The sequence below is a fragment of the Poeciliopsis prolifica genome, unplaced genomic scaffold (assembly GCF_027474105.1).
Source record: "Poeciliopsis prolifica strain line A6 unplaced genomic scaffold, Auburn_PproV2 SCAFFOLD031, whole genome shotgun sequence".
Classification (NCBI taxonomy): domain Eukaryota; kingdom Metazoa; phylum Chordata; class Actinopteri; order Cyprinodontiformes; family Poeciliidae; genus Poeciliopsis; species Poeciliopsis prolifica.
The window spans coordinates 6,408,411-6,422,540 of record NW_026562406.1 but is presented as its reverse complement, the minus strand read 5'-3'; the positions used below and the strand labels follow the sequence as shown (position 1 = coordinate 6,422,540).

The 14,130-nt window shown below is 40.0% G+C and overlaps 1 protein-coding gene across 2 annotated transcripts in view; it reads right to left on the bottom strand.

Moving 5' to 3' along the window:
* The window catches only part of LOC129372920 (tetratricopeptide repeat protein 28-like), a 217,939-nt gene that overhangs the window by 144,118 nt on the left and 59,691 nt on the right, over nt 1–14,130 (bottom strand). Inside the window, exon 1 of one of the 2 annotated variants that reach the window (XM_055050521.1) lies at nt 4,723–5,602. The exons of the other annotated variant lie outside the window; for it this stretch is intronic. Within the exon in view, the coding sequence (XP_054906496.1) occupies nt 4,723–4,749 (27 nt within the window). The 5' untranslated portion in view covers nt 4,750–5,602. Of the gene's footprint in view, nt 1–4,722; nt 5,603–14,130 lie in introns of those variants that run through there. 2 annotated transcript variants of the gene reach the window in all.

Sequence of the window (14,130 nt, the reverse complement as noted above, 5' to 3'; positions counted from 1 at the left end):
AGTACAGCACATAATTTTTTCGCTGAATTGCTGAGTTAATGTTCCCCAAGCTACCAACCCAACCCCACCTCACTGCCCTCTTTACCTGACCCAATCCTCCACCCTCCCACCACCCTAACTTTTCACGCCCGGAGAGTGGCCCAGGGGGCCGGCTACGCGTCCGCATCCCGTTCCACTTGGCACGCTAGGCCGTAAATACTGTGCAGCATCAGGAACAGCAGGTGCTATCACTCCCCATCATTAATTATCCCGACTGCATCCCTCTAGGGTCTCTCACTCCTGAAATCCAAATCTCTATCACCTGCACCATCTTATTCCCTGAGCCTCAAACACTTCTCCATTTTCCCTTACTAGAAGTCCAACCATCTCAAATTCTATCAGTCTCTCCAGCTTTACAGAAATCCAATTTCTTCTCTGCAACATCCAACTAACTAACTCCCCATTTCCTGCAATCTTACAATCTAGCCCCCATTAATTTGTAACCCGACACATCTCACTCTTTAGACAGAACTCTCTTAGCTTCCCAGTGGTTTGTCCTGCCTCCCTCCCTCAGGGGACAGCTTTGCCAGCATTCTCCTTTCCTCAGATGTGTTTCCTCCAGCAACGCACTTCACAGTCAGCTCTCTCTTCCTGTTGTAAATGCACGCCAAAACCTGTTGTGCTGCTGCTAGCAATAAGACGTCACAGGGGCTGCTGGAGCACCGGAGGTAGTGATAACCCCCCCTTCATAGTAAAAAAAATGAAAAAAAAATGAAAGAGAAGCAGCATTAAAATAAAAAATCCTAAGGTAATATACCAATGACCGCTCTCAGAGATATAAGTATGCAACCACTGATGGTGAAACATTCCCAGAAAGTCTGGTTAGAGAAACCCGAGTTATCCACCCTGTTTCTCTCAGGTGAGAAGATGCTATGTCAACTGTGTGCAGCCCACAAAACATCTGGCATGACCACAAAAAAAGAAAACTTTCTTTTGAGTGGCTTGCATGGAACCCCAAAGTGAAGACAATTTGTAACATGAGATCGCTTCATACTTAAATGGCTTTTTAGCAATTTGCCTCATCATAGCATTGAGGTAAGGATTTGAAAACACAGAAAACCTCAATCTTAAGATTTCGAACACCAGAGAAAAAGCAGCTTGAAATGATTTCCAGTGACAAAATGAAAACACACAAAGGCAGAAATTAAACTTTAGTCAGGAGAGTTTTGGGTATACAGACGAGGTATTTTCTATTGCAACGAAATGCGGACATATGTGTCCTAATAACATATACAATTCTTTGAAAAAGGACGGTAACCCCTTCCAATAATTTCCATTTCACCAGTCCTTGAAGACTGACTTTAGTTTTTGGTTTGGGTGAAAGTATATTTAAGTCTTAGAATGTCCTAGTCAATGCACAGACCTAAATCCAATTTGACAAAGTTTGCATTACATTTGCAAGGAAAGATGATTAAAGGTCTCAGTCTGTAGATGTGAACAGCTATTGAAAAAATAATCAAAAATCTGGACTTGTAATAGTAAAAAGAAATGGTTCAACAAGACATTGAGGTAGGAGTAGAATAGAGGAGTAGATAAAAATGCAGGACACACTTGCAGATATTGATTAGTAAAAAAATGTTTAAAACTATATGTCCTTTTTGTTCCCATTAACAATTACATATTACTTTTTGCTGGTTCATCTTAAGTTCCAGTGAAATTCATGGACATTTGTAGCTGTAATGTGACACAATGTGCAGGAGACTTGAATGCTTTTGCAAAGCAATGCACACCTCTTAAACAGAACAGTTCAAGTCAGTTGTACATAGCTCAAAAACAGAAACACTGAGCATAATCTCTCCCTAACCTCAGTCTATGGCAGTAGCACACAGCCTCTCTTCTACAGTTTTACCCCAAGAAACTGCCTTTCTTGGTAATCTCAGCTGCTTAGAATTTATTGAAAAGTCGGTAAATCATACACTTTAATTCTTGTTCTACTTCCAGAAAAGACAAGGCTTCTGCCAGCAGCATTAGGAGAATTGCTCTCATCTGTTTGACGTTCAACAATTGGAATTTTGACTCATTTGTGTAATCCATTATGAGGAGGTGGACTGGACACTCAGGCTGAATCAATATGATTCTCCAACACCTCCTATCGATTCAGACCAGTCTACAAGTGCAGTGTGGAGACTTATTAAAAAGCTAATAAAGAAGAAGTAACAATGGGGAAAAAAAAAATCAAAGCTCTTTTGTGAATTGTTATTTTGTGCATTTTGTATCTGGAGCCCAGGGCTTTAAAATAATGGTTTATTTGGATTTTGAGCACAATTGGTATTTTTCTTTTTAATTCAGTAGAGGAAAATTTTTCTATTCAGCGTCCATGGCTATGAACAAGATATCAAGACTTGTTCATAGCTGTGTCAAGGTCAGATGTACACAAAAATGCATGCAAACACAATTCGCATGGCAAACTATTTCAAATATTGAATGGTGCATGGCCATGTTTTTGCATTTGGGCTTATACATTTACCAGCATTTGCCAAAGAAATCTTAATAACTCTAAATACTTTGGAGAAAACAATTTGTGAACTGACAAGACTAAAGTTTAACTTTTGGAAGGAATTTATCCTGTTGCATTTAGATGCAAACTAGCCAACGAAGAGTTTCACAAAAAAGAACATCACTAATTCAAACACAGTGATGGTAGAGTGACGATCTAGAGTAACGGGGCTTCAAGCTCTGGATAAATTGCAACAATCAGCTCACTTTACCTAAGGAAAATATCCAGCCAGCAGTTTGTTGAATTAAGCTGAGGAACCTTTGAGTTAAGCAGCAAGAGGATGATCTGAAGCAAATTAGTAGATCTGACCTCTCAACGACTCAAAATAAAAAAAGCTTTTGTAGTGGTCCAGTCAAAGTCCAGAATTAAATCTGACTGAGAAGCTGAAACGTGACCTACAACAATGACCTACAATAGTTCACTCTCGCCTGAAAACCCTTTAACTTGACTAAACTCTAACCATAGGGGCTAAGTTGGTTTGGGTTGTGTTTCTCACATAATAAATTAAATTCTTAATTGAAATCCTCATATGAATCAGCTTTTTTTTATACTTGCACTGGGTATATTTGTTTGGCGTTAAATGTGTTTGATGCGAAACGTTTACATGCAACAAATAAGCAAAAACCGAAATGAAAAAAAGCTGTGATCCATTTTCACAGGACTGTCCCAGCCTAGACAGGGACAGGACTGTCTAGGCAGGGACAGTCCTGTGCACATTCTGATAAGCTCTTTTAGTAAAGTTGATCAGAAATGCTCTGTGGATAAAACACTGTTACTTTCAAGATATTTTCACGTTGAGCACACTGCAGCGAGGCTTAAAAGAAAACCAGCTCCTGCAGCGAGGAAAGGCATTTAGCCCTCAAAGGGGGGTCTCATGGATGACTCTGGAAGAGCACAGCTGGAGAAATTATTAAGACATGCTCACACTTATACTTTCTCTGTTGATAATGTGGCATGGAAAAGCTTGGTTTCTAATAGCTGACTTTTATCTCATCTCTTAGCATCAGATTATGTGCGTTAATAACGGTTGATGTGGAACATGCAATGTAAAGAGATTATTTCAGGAAACAGCGGCGTACTGTAGTTGAAGTCACTGTTCTGTTTCTGTAAGAAGTTAATAGTGGTCTATTTTTTCTGTCCCACGATTTAAAAAAGTCAGACCATCACCATCATGCTAATGTTAAGCAGTAAAAGAGAAAAGAAAAACTGCCAGTGTTTATACTTGGTGCTTAACACAGAGCTTGGTAACAAGAGGAGTTACAATAATACATAAACGGGCTGACAAATGAACAAAAGGAGTTACTCATGCATGTATTTTTTTTCTTCTCTTGTGACCAGTTTAGTGCTTCCTCCCTATTAAGCTGAGGACTAATCCTTGTCAGGCAGGTGCCCCCTAGTGGTAGAAAGGCAGAACATAATCATTTTTGTGCTACTATTTCTCTCTCTCTCTCCTTTTACAGACCCCAGATGATTTTCAGATATTTTCCATGCTGTAATACACTTGGGCTTTAAAAGAAATTTAAAAAATCAAAAAACAGAAGGCAGCAAAAACAAGAAGACTTGAAAGGGGAACCATAGGTAACAGTGAGGCCAAGGCATTAATAATAAGCTATCTAGGAAAAAAAATAAAGAGCGGGTGTCAGCTCATTGTACAACTTTTAGGTGTGAAAAAGGTGGGACTTTTTTGCCTTATTTGCATTCGTTGCTAAAGTTATTCTTCAATATGGACATTGGTTTGCACAGTGTAGGCTGTATGCCAGCAGTGCCACAAGCTCCCTTCCAAACGCATTAATCACTGATGGCTTGATTAGCACAGATTAGACTGGCTCTCTGGTGATAAACAGAAGTGCCGGACAGACAAAACATTGATGTACAGGTCAGAGTGTAAAAGGCGAACACATTCAGTAATACAGGATCATCAATTTCAAACCACATGTTATGGGCAATGAATTTTACGCATCAAATTAGGTGAAGGGAAAAAGCATTTCACTCCTGTGGCAACATTAATTCACACTAATTAGCTTACAAAAATGTTACACTGAAACTTATTCTATGAACTGCTTTCCATACAGCAAGGAGGAGTTTAGAACAGCAGAGCTCTGGTTTCTGCTCTGATCTGTCTTTCCAACTTGTGATTAACCTGAGGAAGATTATCTACGACCAGAAGTAGAAACAGCATCACTCACCTTCTTCCGGGGCTGCCATTTCATCATATTTGTAAACCAAAATGGAACAGCATTAAGATATTAGGCTGTGTGGGAACGGAATGTAGACTCAAAGAAACCCAGAGCGCAAGTCATGCTGCCGCTCTACTTCCCTCAATTTTGCAGCAAATTTTTCCCAAGAAGTGGTGCATGCTGGTGTGCGATCGAGTCTCAGCTTTGCGGCAGTTTTCTTTCTTTTTTTCCTCCTTCTTTTATTTCAGCTTGGGCGACAGCACAGTCAACGCAAATCGCACCTCGGTTTACATCCACACTTGAGGAAATGTAAATCACAGACCCGGTTAGAGTAGACTGGTAATATTTAGGTGAAAGGTTCCTACGCGTAAATCCAAAGTGGAGCGGCGCGTTAAACCCACTCCCCTCCTCAGCCGCGCTCGGGTTCGGCGCTCCTCGCACCGTTCCAGACGGCGTGTAGAGAGAGATTATTCTTCAACTTTTCAAAACGAGACTGTTCCTTAAAACGAGGCTGCAAAGTCAGTCCTACGCCGCTCGCACAAAGTGGAATCTTCCTGCCCGATCCAAGGAAAACGACACGCGTGCGTAAAATGGAAAAATATTCATCACAGTGATCAAATTCCGTTCCCCCGCCGGCTGTAGATGCACTCTTTTGGAAGTAGAAGAGGAGGAAGAATTCAAACTGAGCCCAGTGGAGACAGGCGGTGAGATTCACGGGAAGGAGATTGTACAGCCTCACACACGAGAAGAAGAAGAAGAAAAAAATCCCTGGAATTTCTGTGAGGCTGTACTGGAAGTAAACCCTGATTCCTGTAATAGTAACAAATTGGAACTACAGCTATTTGGTGACTTCCTCTCCTGCGCTCCTCCAGCCTTGCAGTTTATAGACTTTGAGCAGAGAAGCCGAGCAGTGGAGATGGAAGGAAGCAGGGTCATAGCGCCGACGGCATCCTAAGTTGCCAAAAAGTGCGCCTTACGTTTACGCAATGTGCTGATGGAGCCGCCCAGGCTGGAGACTGGCTGTGAATTCAGGGCCGGCCCAAGACATACGAAAACTAAGCAGCTGCTTAGGGCCCCAGGGCCACTCATGGGGCCCCCTCAGTGGAGCTGATTTTTTATTCATTTTTTTAGTAACGATTTCAATGTCATTATAATAACAAAAACACACTATTTCATCATGAAGTGATTTGTTTTTACAATAACAAATATCTGATTATGTATGTAGAAATTTTTATCTTATGGACTAAAAGAAAAATAAATTGCTCCTGGGGCCCCCTTGTGGCCGCAGTAGGTCATCCAAACATGTCAAAGCTCTGGTAGAAGATAAGTCAGCAAAACAATGTCTCAAAAAAGGACTTATTCTTCAGGGAGAAAGAAAAGAGGAAGGATAGAAAAAAGCTAAGATAAAATTTGTTTCAATTTGTCTTCGTAATGTAATGTTTATAAAAAAAAGATCTGTGAAGCTGCTTTTTTTAAGATAAAATAATCTTTATAGTGACGGTTCAGTTCAACAGCCAAACATTTATGCTAGGGTCTTTGTGTGAAGCTGAGTTTTAACTTGAAATTAGTCGATTCTCCTGCTTGGCTCCGTATATTTCTGAGGTTTCTTGGTTTCAAAACGCTGTGATGTTCTAAGCTGTAGTTGGTGATATGTTGTTTGCTGCTGACCATGGCTAAAACAAACAATATTTTTACATCAGCTTCTAAGTTGATGTAAACATATCAACTTATGTGAAACTTACGTTGGAATCATTTGAAGGCTCAGAATCAACCCGGTACCGGTCCACATCCTCAGGGGAGAAAAACTCACCTGGTATAAATGAAATTTTTAGCTATTGGACTAACACTGAGGAGAAATTAATTTAATCAAAGAACGTCATGAATATGTGTGTAGGGCTGCACCGATTGCAGTTTTCTGGCCGATCTTTAACAAGCCTGACCTGCCGATTTTGATTTTAGCCGATAGCAATTTTTTTGTCTGAAATGTCACCACCAAGGATGAAGGTAATTTAATCTGGAAAATACTCAAACCCTACATGCAGCAAAGTGAGTTGAACTTTCTTTGCAAAGTGATGTTGAGTGCTGTGAAAGACACTTGTATGTAAAATGTATTATTATTGAAAATTAGGATAAACTTGTACAGTTCTGACCAAGAAAGAAACCTAAAGGTGCAGCTGAGTCATTTATAACAATCCAAAGTTCTGCACTACTTAAGATTTTCAAGTGATCCTTAAAATAAGAATTTCAAGTTAAGATGTTTGTTATATATTTATATTTATTATAAATAAATAAAAATAACCCTCAAAATGTGGCGTTCAGGTCAATGATTGGTGTATGTAAGCTACTCTTTTTTACCTCTATAGCCAACTGAAAAATCCCTAGTAATGGTTGAACATTCATTCTGCTTCAACCATAATTTTATATTAGAAATAATATTTCTGAAGAGGATCCTTTTTAGTAGCCTGCTGTTTTTTCTACAGTCCACCTTATTACAAGTACTTCATTTATTTTGCCTTCATAAGTCAATTATAGTATCTTCCTTCTATAAAAGTAAACATGATGGAGTATTGCTGCTGTTGCTAGTAGCTTTGAGTTTCTGTTTCATGTGGAGGTTCATGAGTTGAACTATCACAGTCAAAAAAAACAAAACAAGCAGACAAATATAAAAATGATATTTGCTCTATGTGCTGCAATGTCCATTTCCAGTTTGAGCAACTTAAAATATATGCACAGTGCTGCACTCCCATGCTGCACTGCAATACTGCCATCATCTCTGTCAATGGAAGATACTGTCCTTGGTTACTTTTTGTGAAAACTGATTGAATTCAAGCACAAAAAGCACAAGCAGGAAAACCTTGGATGCTGATGGCACGTATAAAAACCCACCTCAAAAAAACATGCAGTTTTTTTTTTCCGTGTCTTTCTGCTGAGGGCTGCTGTCACACTCAGTTTACAGTGCAATATTTTACCGTACACTGCCATCAGATGCAAAACGTTGCCAGGGATTTTTTATTTGACATTGTTTGGCTGGAGAGAGAAAAGCTCTGACACGCTTAAAAAGAAACTTTTTTTTTTTTTTGCGGGCTGAACAGAATTGAAAACAGAGCACAAGGTTGATCTGGAAAGAGCCTGTTGGCCAAGATCGATACCACAGTTACAGAGTGAAAATAGTTTTCATTAGTTTTTACGTCAAGTGGTCGTAACCTCAGTTACTGGAAATAAATAACTGCGTAGCATACAGCGCCCTGAAAGGTATTCATAACCCGTCACTTTGACACATTGCAACCACAAACTTAAACATATTTTCTTTTGATATTTTCAAGGGTAATGAAAATAAAGTGATGCATAACTGTAAAGTGAAATACAGAGTGAGAAAGGGTTTTCAATTTTTATTTTTACAAGTAATAATATACACTCTACCCTCAAGATCACTTTTTAAAGGCATGCATAATGTATTAAATTAAACTTTATGCTAGCATCCCTAAATCAAATTAAGTGTACCTCAAGCCTTCAGAACCTGATTCATAAAATGTCAGGGAGAATTTATGAATCACTGACATAAATTGGTAGAAGGCACCTTCACAATGGTTCTGTGATGGCCTCACTAGAGAATATTGTGAGCAAAGCATCAGGGAACGCACAGGTCTGAGAGAAAGTTGTGAAGAACAAGAACAGCTGTACGCCATCCATTCCATGGTCGTCCAGCGACACTGACAGCCCTGGCGGGGAGAAGATAAATAAAAGACAAAACCTGAAAGTGCGTGGGAATTCTGGAAAAGCTGCAAAGATCCACAGTGAGGATCTGCTGAGAGAACAACTCTTCAGCTCTAACTTTGCAAATCTGGTATCTATGAAAAAGCGGGAAAAGGAAAATTATTGTTTAAGGAAAAGTCATAGGCAGCATTCCATCATGTAAGGTGTGCTGCAGCAGGACCGCATTGTAAACATGCAAGAGAAAGGGTCAAGTTCATGGAGTACAGATGTAGAAACATGCAGAAGAATTGTTGCAAAGCGCTACGTCCGGTTTAAAACTAGCATTGGCTGCACATATCCCTAAGCACAACATCCAATGTAAAGCTTGATGATATCTGCATCATGATGCAAACTGACGTTCACAGACACTCCCTACATGATCTGATAGCGCTTGAGATATACTGTGAAGAAGAAGTGGAAAAATGTTCAATCTCTAGATGTCCGAAACTGGTTGATGTGTAATCCAAAATACCTGCAGTCTCAATTACACTGCTAGATGATTTTCAAAGCTTTGGAAGGCCTGAATACATACCCCTGCTACACTTTGCAGATTTATTTTTCTAAAAAAAGAAAGAAAACATGTATGGGTTATTTTGTGTTAGTCTATCACAAAAAAAATCATAATTTCATCTTTGCAGTGATAATATGACAAAAGGTGGGAAAGTTCCAGATATTTTCAAGAAACAGAACATTTCTGTCCGTAAGAGCTTATACTAGATATGAAAGTGAATTAGGGAAATGGTCGATAAAAAAGCTTCAACAATGGGCTTGTGATTTAAATTGGTTTAGGTAATGGACTCTATGGAGCTGTGGGCTGGTCAATAAGCTTGACTCTCTCGGGGGTCAGCGTCGTCCCACAGTGTGTCCTGGGGTCAGGCGGATGACAAAAAATGAGTGGAAGGAGGGGGCAGGATGCCATATGGCCTTATGGACAAACTCCTGCTGTGCACAGAGTGTCCACTTGGTGATCCACATGGATGAACAGGAACAAATGTTTGACAACACCTATGCACACACAGCTGACACAGCACTTAAAGCGCACAGGGGGAGAGGGCAGGATTAATGCTACAGTAGCTTCACAGCTTTTTATTCTCTTAAAATGATATTTTTTTCATCTAAAAATTAATGCAAAAAAAAATTTAAGGCTCTCACTACAATTTTCTTTTAACCACACACTGCTAACATCTAAAATAGGTTTACACAAGAAGTTGCTTCGTAGAAGACGTTTAGAGGATCAATCATGGGCCACTTCAGCGCGCCGTTAAGCAACAGCCTCTCTTCGTAGTGAAGCCTGTCATCTGGCATCTCCATAGAGCAGCGGGCTCCCTGTGCGTGCCTCTGCTTTCCCAATCACAGCCGCACAGGAAATCAGACTCCAGCCTTCAGAGGGAAACAAAAAACTGCCTCTTTCATTTTCCACAAGTTGGAGCCGTGCGAGAGTTTGTGCTTCCTTTTCTTGTTCGTGCCAATCACGCCCTCAAAAATGTCTTCTCTGAAGGTTCTGATCGGAGCCTGATGAGTGAGCTGCTCTTTGAAGCCGGCTTTGCTGTACGTCGAGCAGCTGGAATATTACAAAAGCTGGAGCCGTGTAAGGCCCATCACCACCTAATGCTTCTTCCACCTGCAGAGCTTGTCCTTGTTTGGGAGCCTGCATAAATTCAGTACAACACAGCTGACCAAAAGGATAAACGTCAAGGAAAACTGTGTCCAACACCAGAGGATGTTCATGGGGGGAAGAAAAAAAAAATACTCACTGCTTTTAAAAACCTGACTGAAGAGTAGCTCACTCTAGTTGCTCTCGTGAATGTTGGAGGTATAATTAATTACTACACAGGCCCTCGCTTTCGAAGTCATGACACTGGGGTGTCTTTGTGTGTTATCTGTCCTCAGTTAGAACAAACAATGGCCTTTTAATTACAAGCACTGGAGTTTCAAGGCAATAAATTTCACAGCAGAAACATCTACACCGGTGTCTTCGCTTAAAACTGGATAGATACATTCACACAGTAAAATGCCTGCATATGCTCCAAAGCAGAGTTAAAGGCTTGACATTCTATGAAGATTTAAATGTCGTTTTGTTTAGTAAAGATTAGGGAGTCAGGAGAAATACTGTAGCAATCAGGTATTAAGCAGATAATGAGAGCCACTGGATAGGCCTCCACGTATTTGCAGTTTGGTTTTTGTGGATTTTTCTGTGGAGTGCAGCAAAAATTGGACTATTTGTACATTTGTTATTTTACAGCATGTTTAAAATATTCAAACAGGATTGGAACTTGACACGATACTGACAGATGTTTGCAAAGCAGCCAATCCAGGAGCACCAATCATTTTCCTTGGAGCTGATCAACTTGGAGCTGAGGTAGACCGTTGATGTTAGCTCCTGCTTTATTGATTTATTGTATTAATGCATATTATGGCATGTCTGGTGTGTGAACTATTAAATTAGGCACATGGGCGTTTTTATAGTATGTCTTGGCTACACTATATTTAAATTTTTTATGGGGTTGCATTAGGAAGGGAGTAAAACACCTGCCAAGTCTGTGTGCATGCAGCTGTGAAATGTGGGTGGAGCTGCCAACAGGACAGTAAAACGTCATATTTGGTCTTTAACAGGTGTGGCAAAAACAGAACGAAAAAAAATCATCACAGAAGGCCACAAGTAATAAATTATTATGCTTTAAACTTTTTTGTCAGGTGAAATATTTATAACACAGGAATGTAATTTAGAATATTTGATAGATTGCATCCATAAAAAGACATGGCAGCTGGATGAATCTGTTTTGAAGCGCTTAACAACACTGTAACAATAAAAGTGTTAAACAGCAATGACACCCACCACTCTGTTTCTGTACATCACTGAAAACAAATAACCCTCATCAGCATTCATTCATTCACCTCTTTTAACAAAGCTGTTTTGGTGGATGATGTTGTGTCAGAATTTAGTCTGCTGTGGAATATGCGAGATGGACGACTATTTGTGTGTGTGAGTGCATGTATGGTTGTGTCTTAGCGGGAGCTTGGTGTTGATTAAGTGTCTGGAGCCTGAGGGGGGATAATGAGAGCCTCTAATTAATGAGCCTGTGCATATCTCAGAGTCACAGAGTCCTATCTGCAGAGAACAAACACACACACAAACCTCAGCGCACCGTTGGGATCGTTCCCTGCCCTCCACATTATTTTCTCTTGGGAAACCCAGCTGGGAGTGTGTCACTCTGGCTGCTGTCCCTGATGAGTGCCCTCTAATAGGGATGGATGGGGGTTATGGGGCCACACTATGAGAAGGTCACATGCGCTGGCCACCCAACGTGCCCCGAGCAAAGGTTGATGTTAGAGGCTCAGAAAACTATTCAAAATGGTATTTGTTTTCTGGGTTTTGTCCATGGGGAGCAGAATAATTCATCTTAAGAGTCGACTAATGTCAGGGCAGAGTGAAGGCAAAACACCCACTCAGACTGGACTGAGCTGTTCAGAGAAGAGTCCTGCCCGTTAAACATATTCAAACTGTGGGATGAATCTGGACTGAATGACAGAAAAGGCTTGTGTAAAGAATATATGCTTTTAACACCTTCACGGCGCTCTCCCATTGGTCAGCGGAGTGCATGCTCAGCAATATGAGCAGCAACTTCTCATTTCATGTCACATCACATTCAAGATCACAGGCTGGGAAGAAATCACATTACAGCAGGGACACAGATCGAGTAAAGCTAAACATTTGCTCACCAGAGCACAAAACCTGGCAGTGGTCCTTGAGCTCAAGCCCAAAATATATATTTTTTTTTTTTGTAAATGCAACGTGCAGCTTCCCCAAGTGGGAATTTGCTGCTCTCTCAATCTCACTAAAAGAGAAATGGCCCCCAAAAAATGTTCCCAAATAAATACAGAAAGAGAAAAATGAAAAGGTCCCTCAACAAAAAATAATAACAAAAAAAAAAAAGGAAAAACAGTATAATTTCTTCCAGTAAAATGAAAAACAGTGTGTTTACGTTAGTGTAACAAAGCCCTGCGGTAACTGCAGTAATTATGAGTTTCGCCTGTTGGGAACCAAGTAGTAGGAAGTTATGTGACGTTACAGAGCAAAAGGGCTGGATGGGTCACTGGAACGTGCACCGCTGTGGCTGTCTCGAAGCAGTCCTTATTACTGTAACCATGACAACAAAGTTGTCTTCATCCTCCCTCCTGACTGCCAACTGTGCAGCTTCCATGTAGAGAGTATCGGATAAAACACGAGGAAATACAAACAGCACCGGGGTGTTTATGCAGTTCTAACCATATGAGAGATTCTGTTTTTGAAACGGTGAAGTCACTCAACTCAGCACACACCTACACCCACAAACACGCTACCATGTGTGTCACCAACATGTCTGACACAGAAATGTCTGAGCAAGAAGCGTCAGAACAAGTGAAAACAGCAGGAGAAGAAGAGAGGAAAGGTCAGAAGGAAAGTTGATGGGTCATGTTAAAATCCAAAAGGATCAGAGAAACAGGAACAATTTGAGGAGGTTAAAGGCACTGAAGCGCCCCATTAAATGACCCTAAATCACTCTACTCTAGCGTTTCCTAAAATTCTGGTTTCCAAGCTACAAAATAACAGAGGCAGAGGGTCGTTTAACAACAAGCATTAAACAAAGGTAAAATGACGGTGCGACAAGCTTAAGCTTTGTTTAAAATCTGACATTTACAGCCTAAACATGCCGTAATCACGTTTTATCTCATTTCACTTCGAAGGATAATATTACATTGACCTCACACACAAACCACAGTGGGATTGCAAACCCAATTTTGAAAACCAATGCTCTGCAAAAACCTGTTTACACATCAGCTGTTTCAGGTTTGGCACTTAGTGAGCAGCAGACAGATGTTACTTTCAGTTCTGTTTGCTTCATCGTCTTTGTTAGGAGATATGTTATTTGTCTTTGTCCGGAACAAGTAATGTAATTACTGTAATCGTGAGAGATAGTTGATTCTGACAGCTCAGACTGGGATCAATTTGTTTTAATTTCAATTCAATATTATTATTTTTATTTATTTATTTTTTGCAAATGGAGAGGTAGTACTGACGGCTTTCATATTTGTCTTTTCTGTAGTCAACACAGATCTAAGGCTGGTTAAATTCAAGTCTTACCCTTTGATACAAACGAAGATGTTGTTGCATTTCTACTTACAAGTTATTAATCCAAAGACTCAAGATGAAAAAAAGTTGGAAAGTCAGATTTCTCATGGCTGATGATCTCAAAATCCAAGATGGATGCTACGCAGCATATAAAGTAGTTACAGAAAAAAAATGTTTGCCTTACAGCTTGTGAGAATTAACTTTCCTAAGTGTGTTAATACAGAGTTTTAGTGTGATTTGTGCATCTGTGTTGCTATTGGTAGTTGGCCAGGTGATCAGGGCATAAATAATTTCTAACAAACCATTTTCTAAAGAAAACAGGCCTTTTAAAAAAATTCAAAAAGATATTCCTTTTGCATTGTTTTGTTCATTTCCTAACTTCTTGAATAATAAATTGTAATTTACTTCTGCTATATGTATTTCCATAGGCCTGTTTACCACATGCAAACACATAGTTATATCAGCCGTGGACACGACATACTATGTGTGGCTGCTGATACTGGCCTCTAATTCAGTTAGAGGAATTGAATTTTCTCTAATTTCCCCAGTTTGGA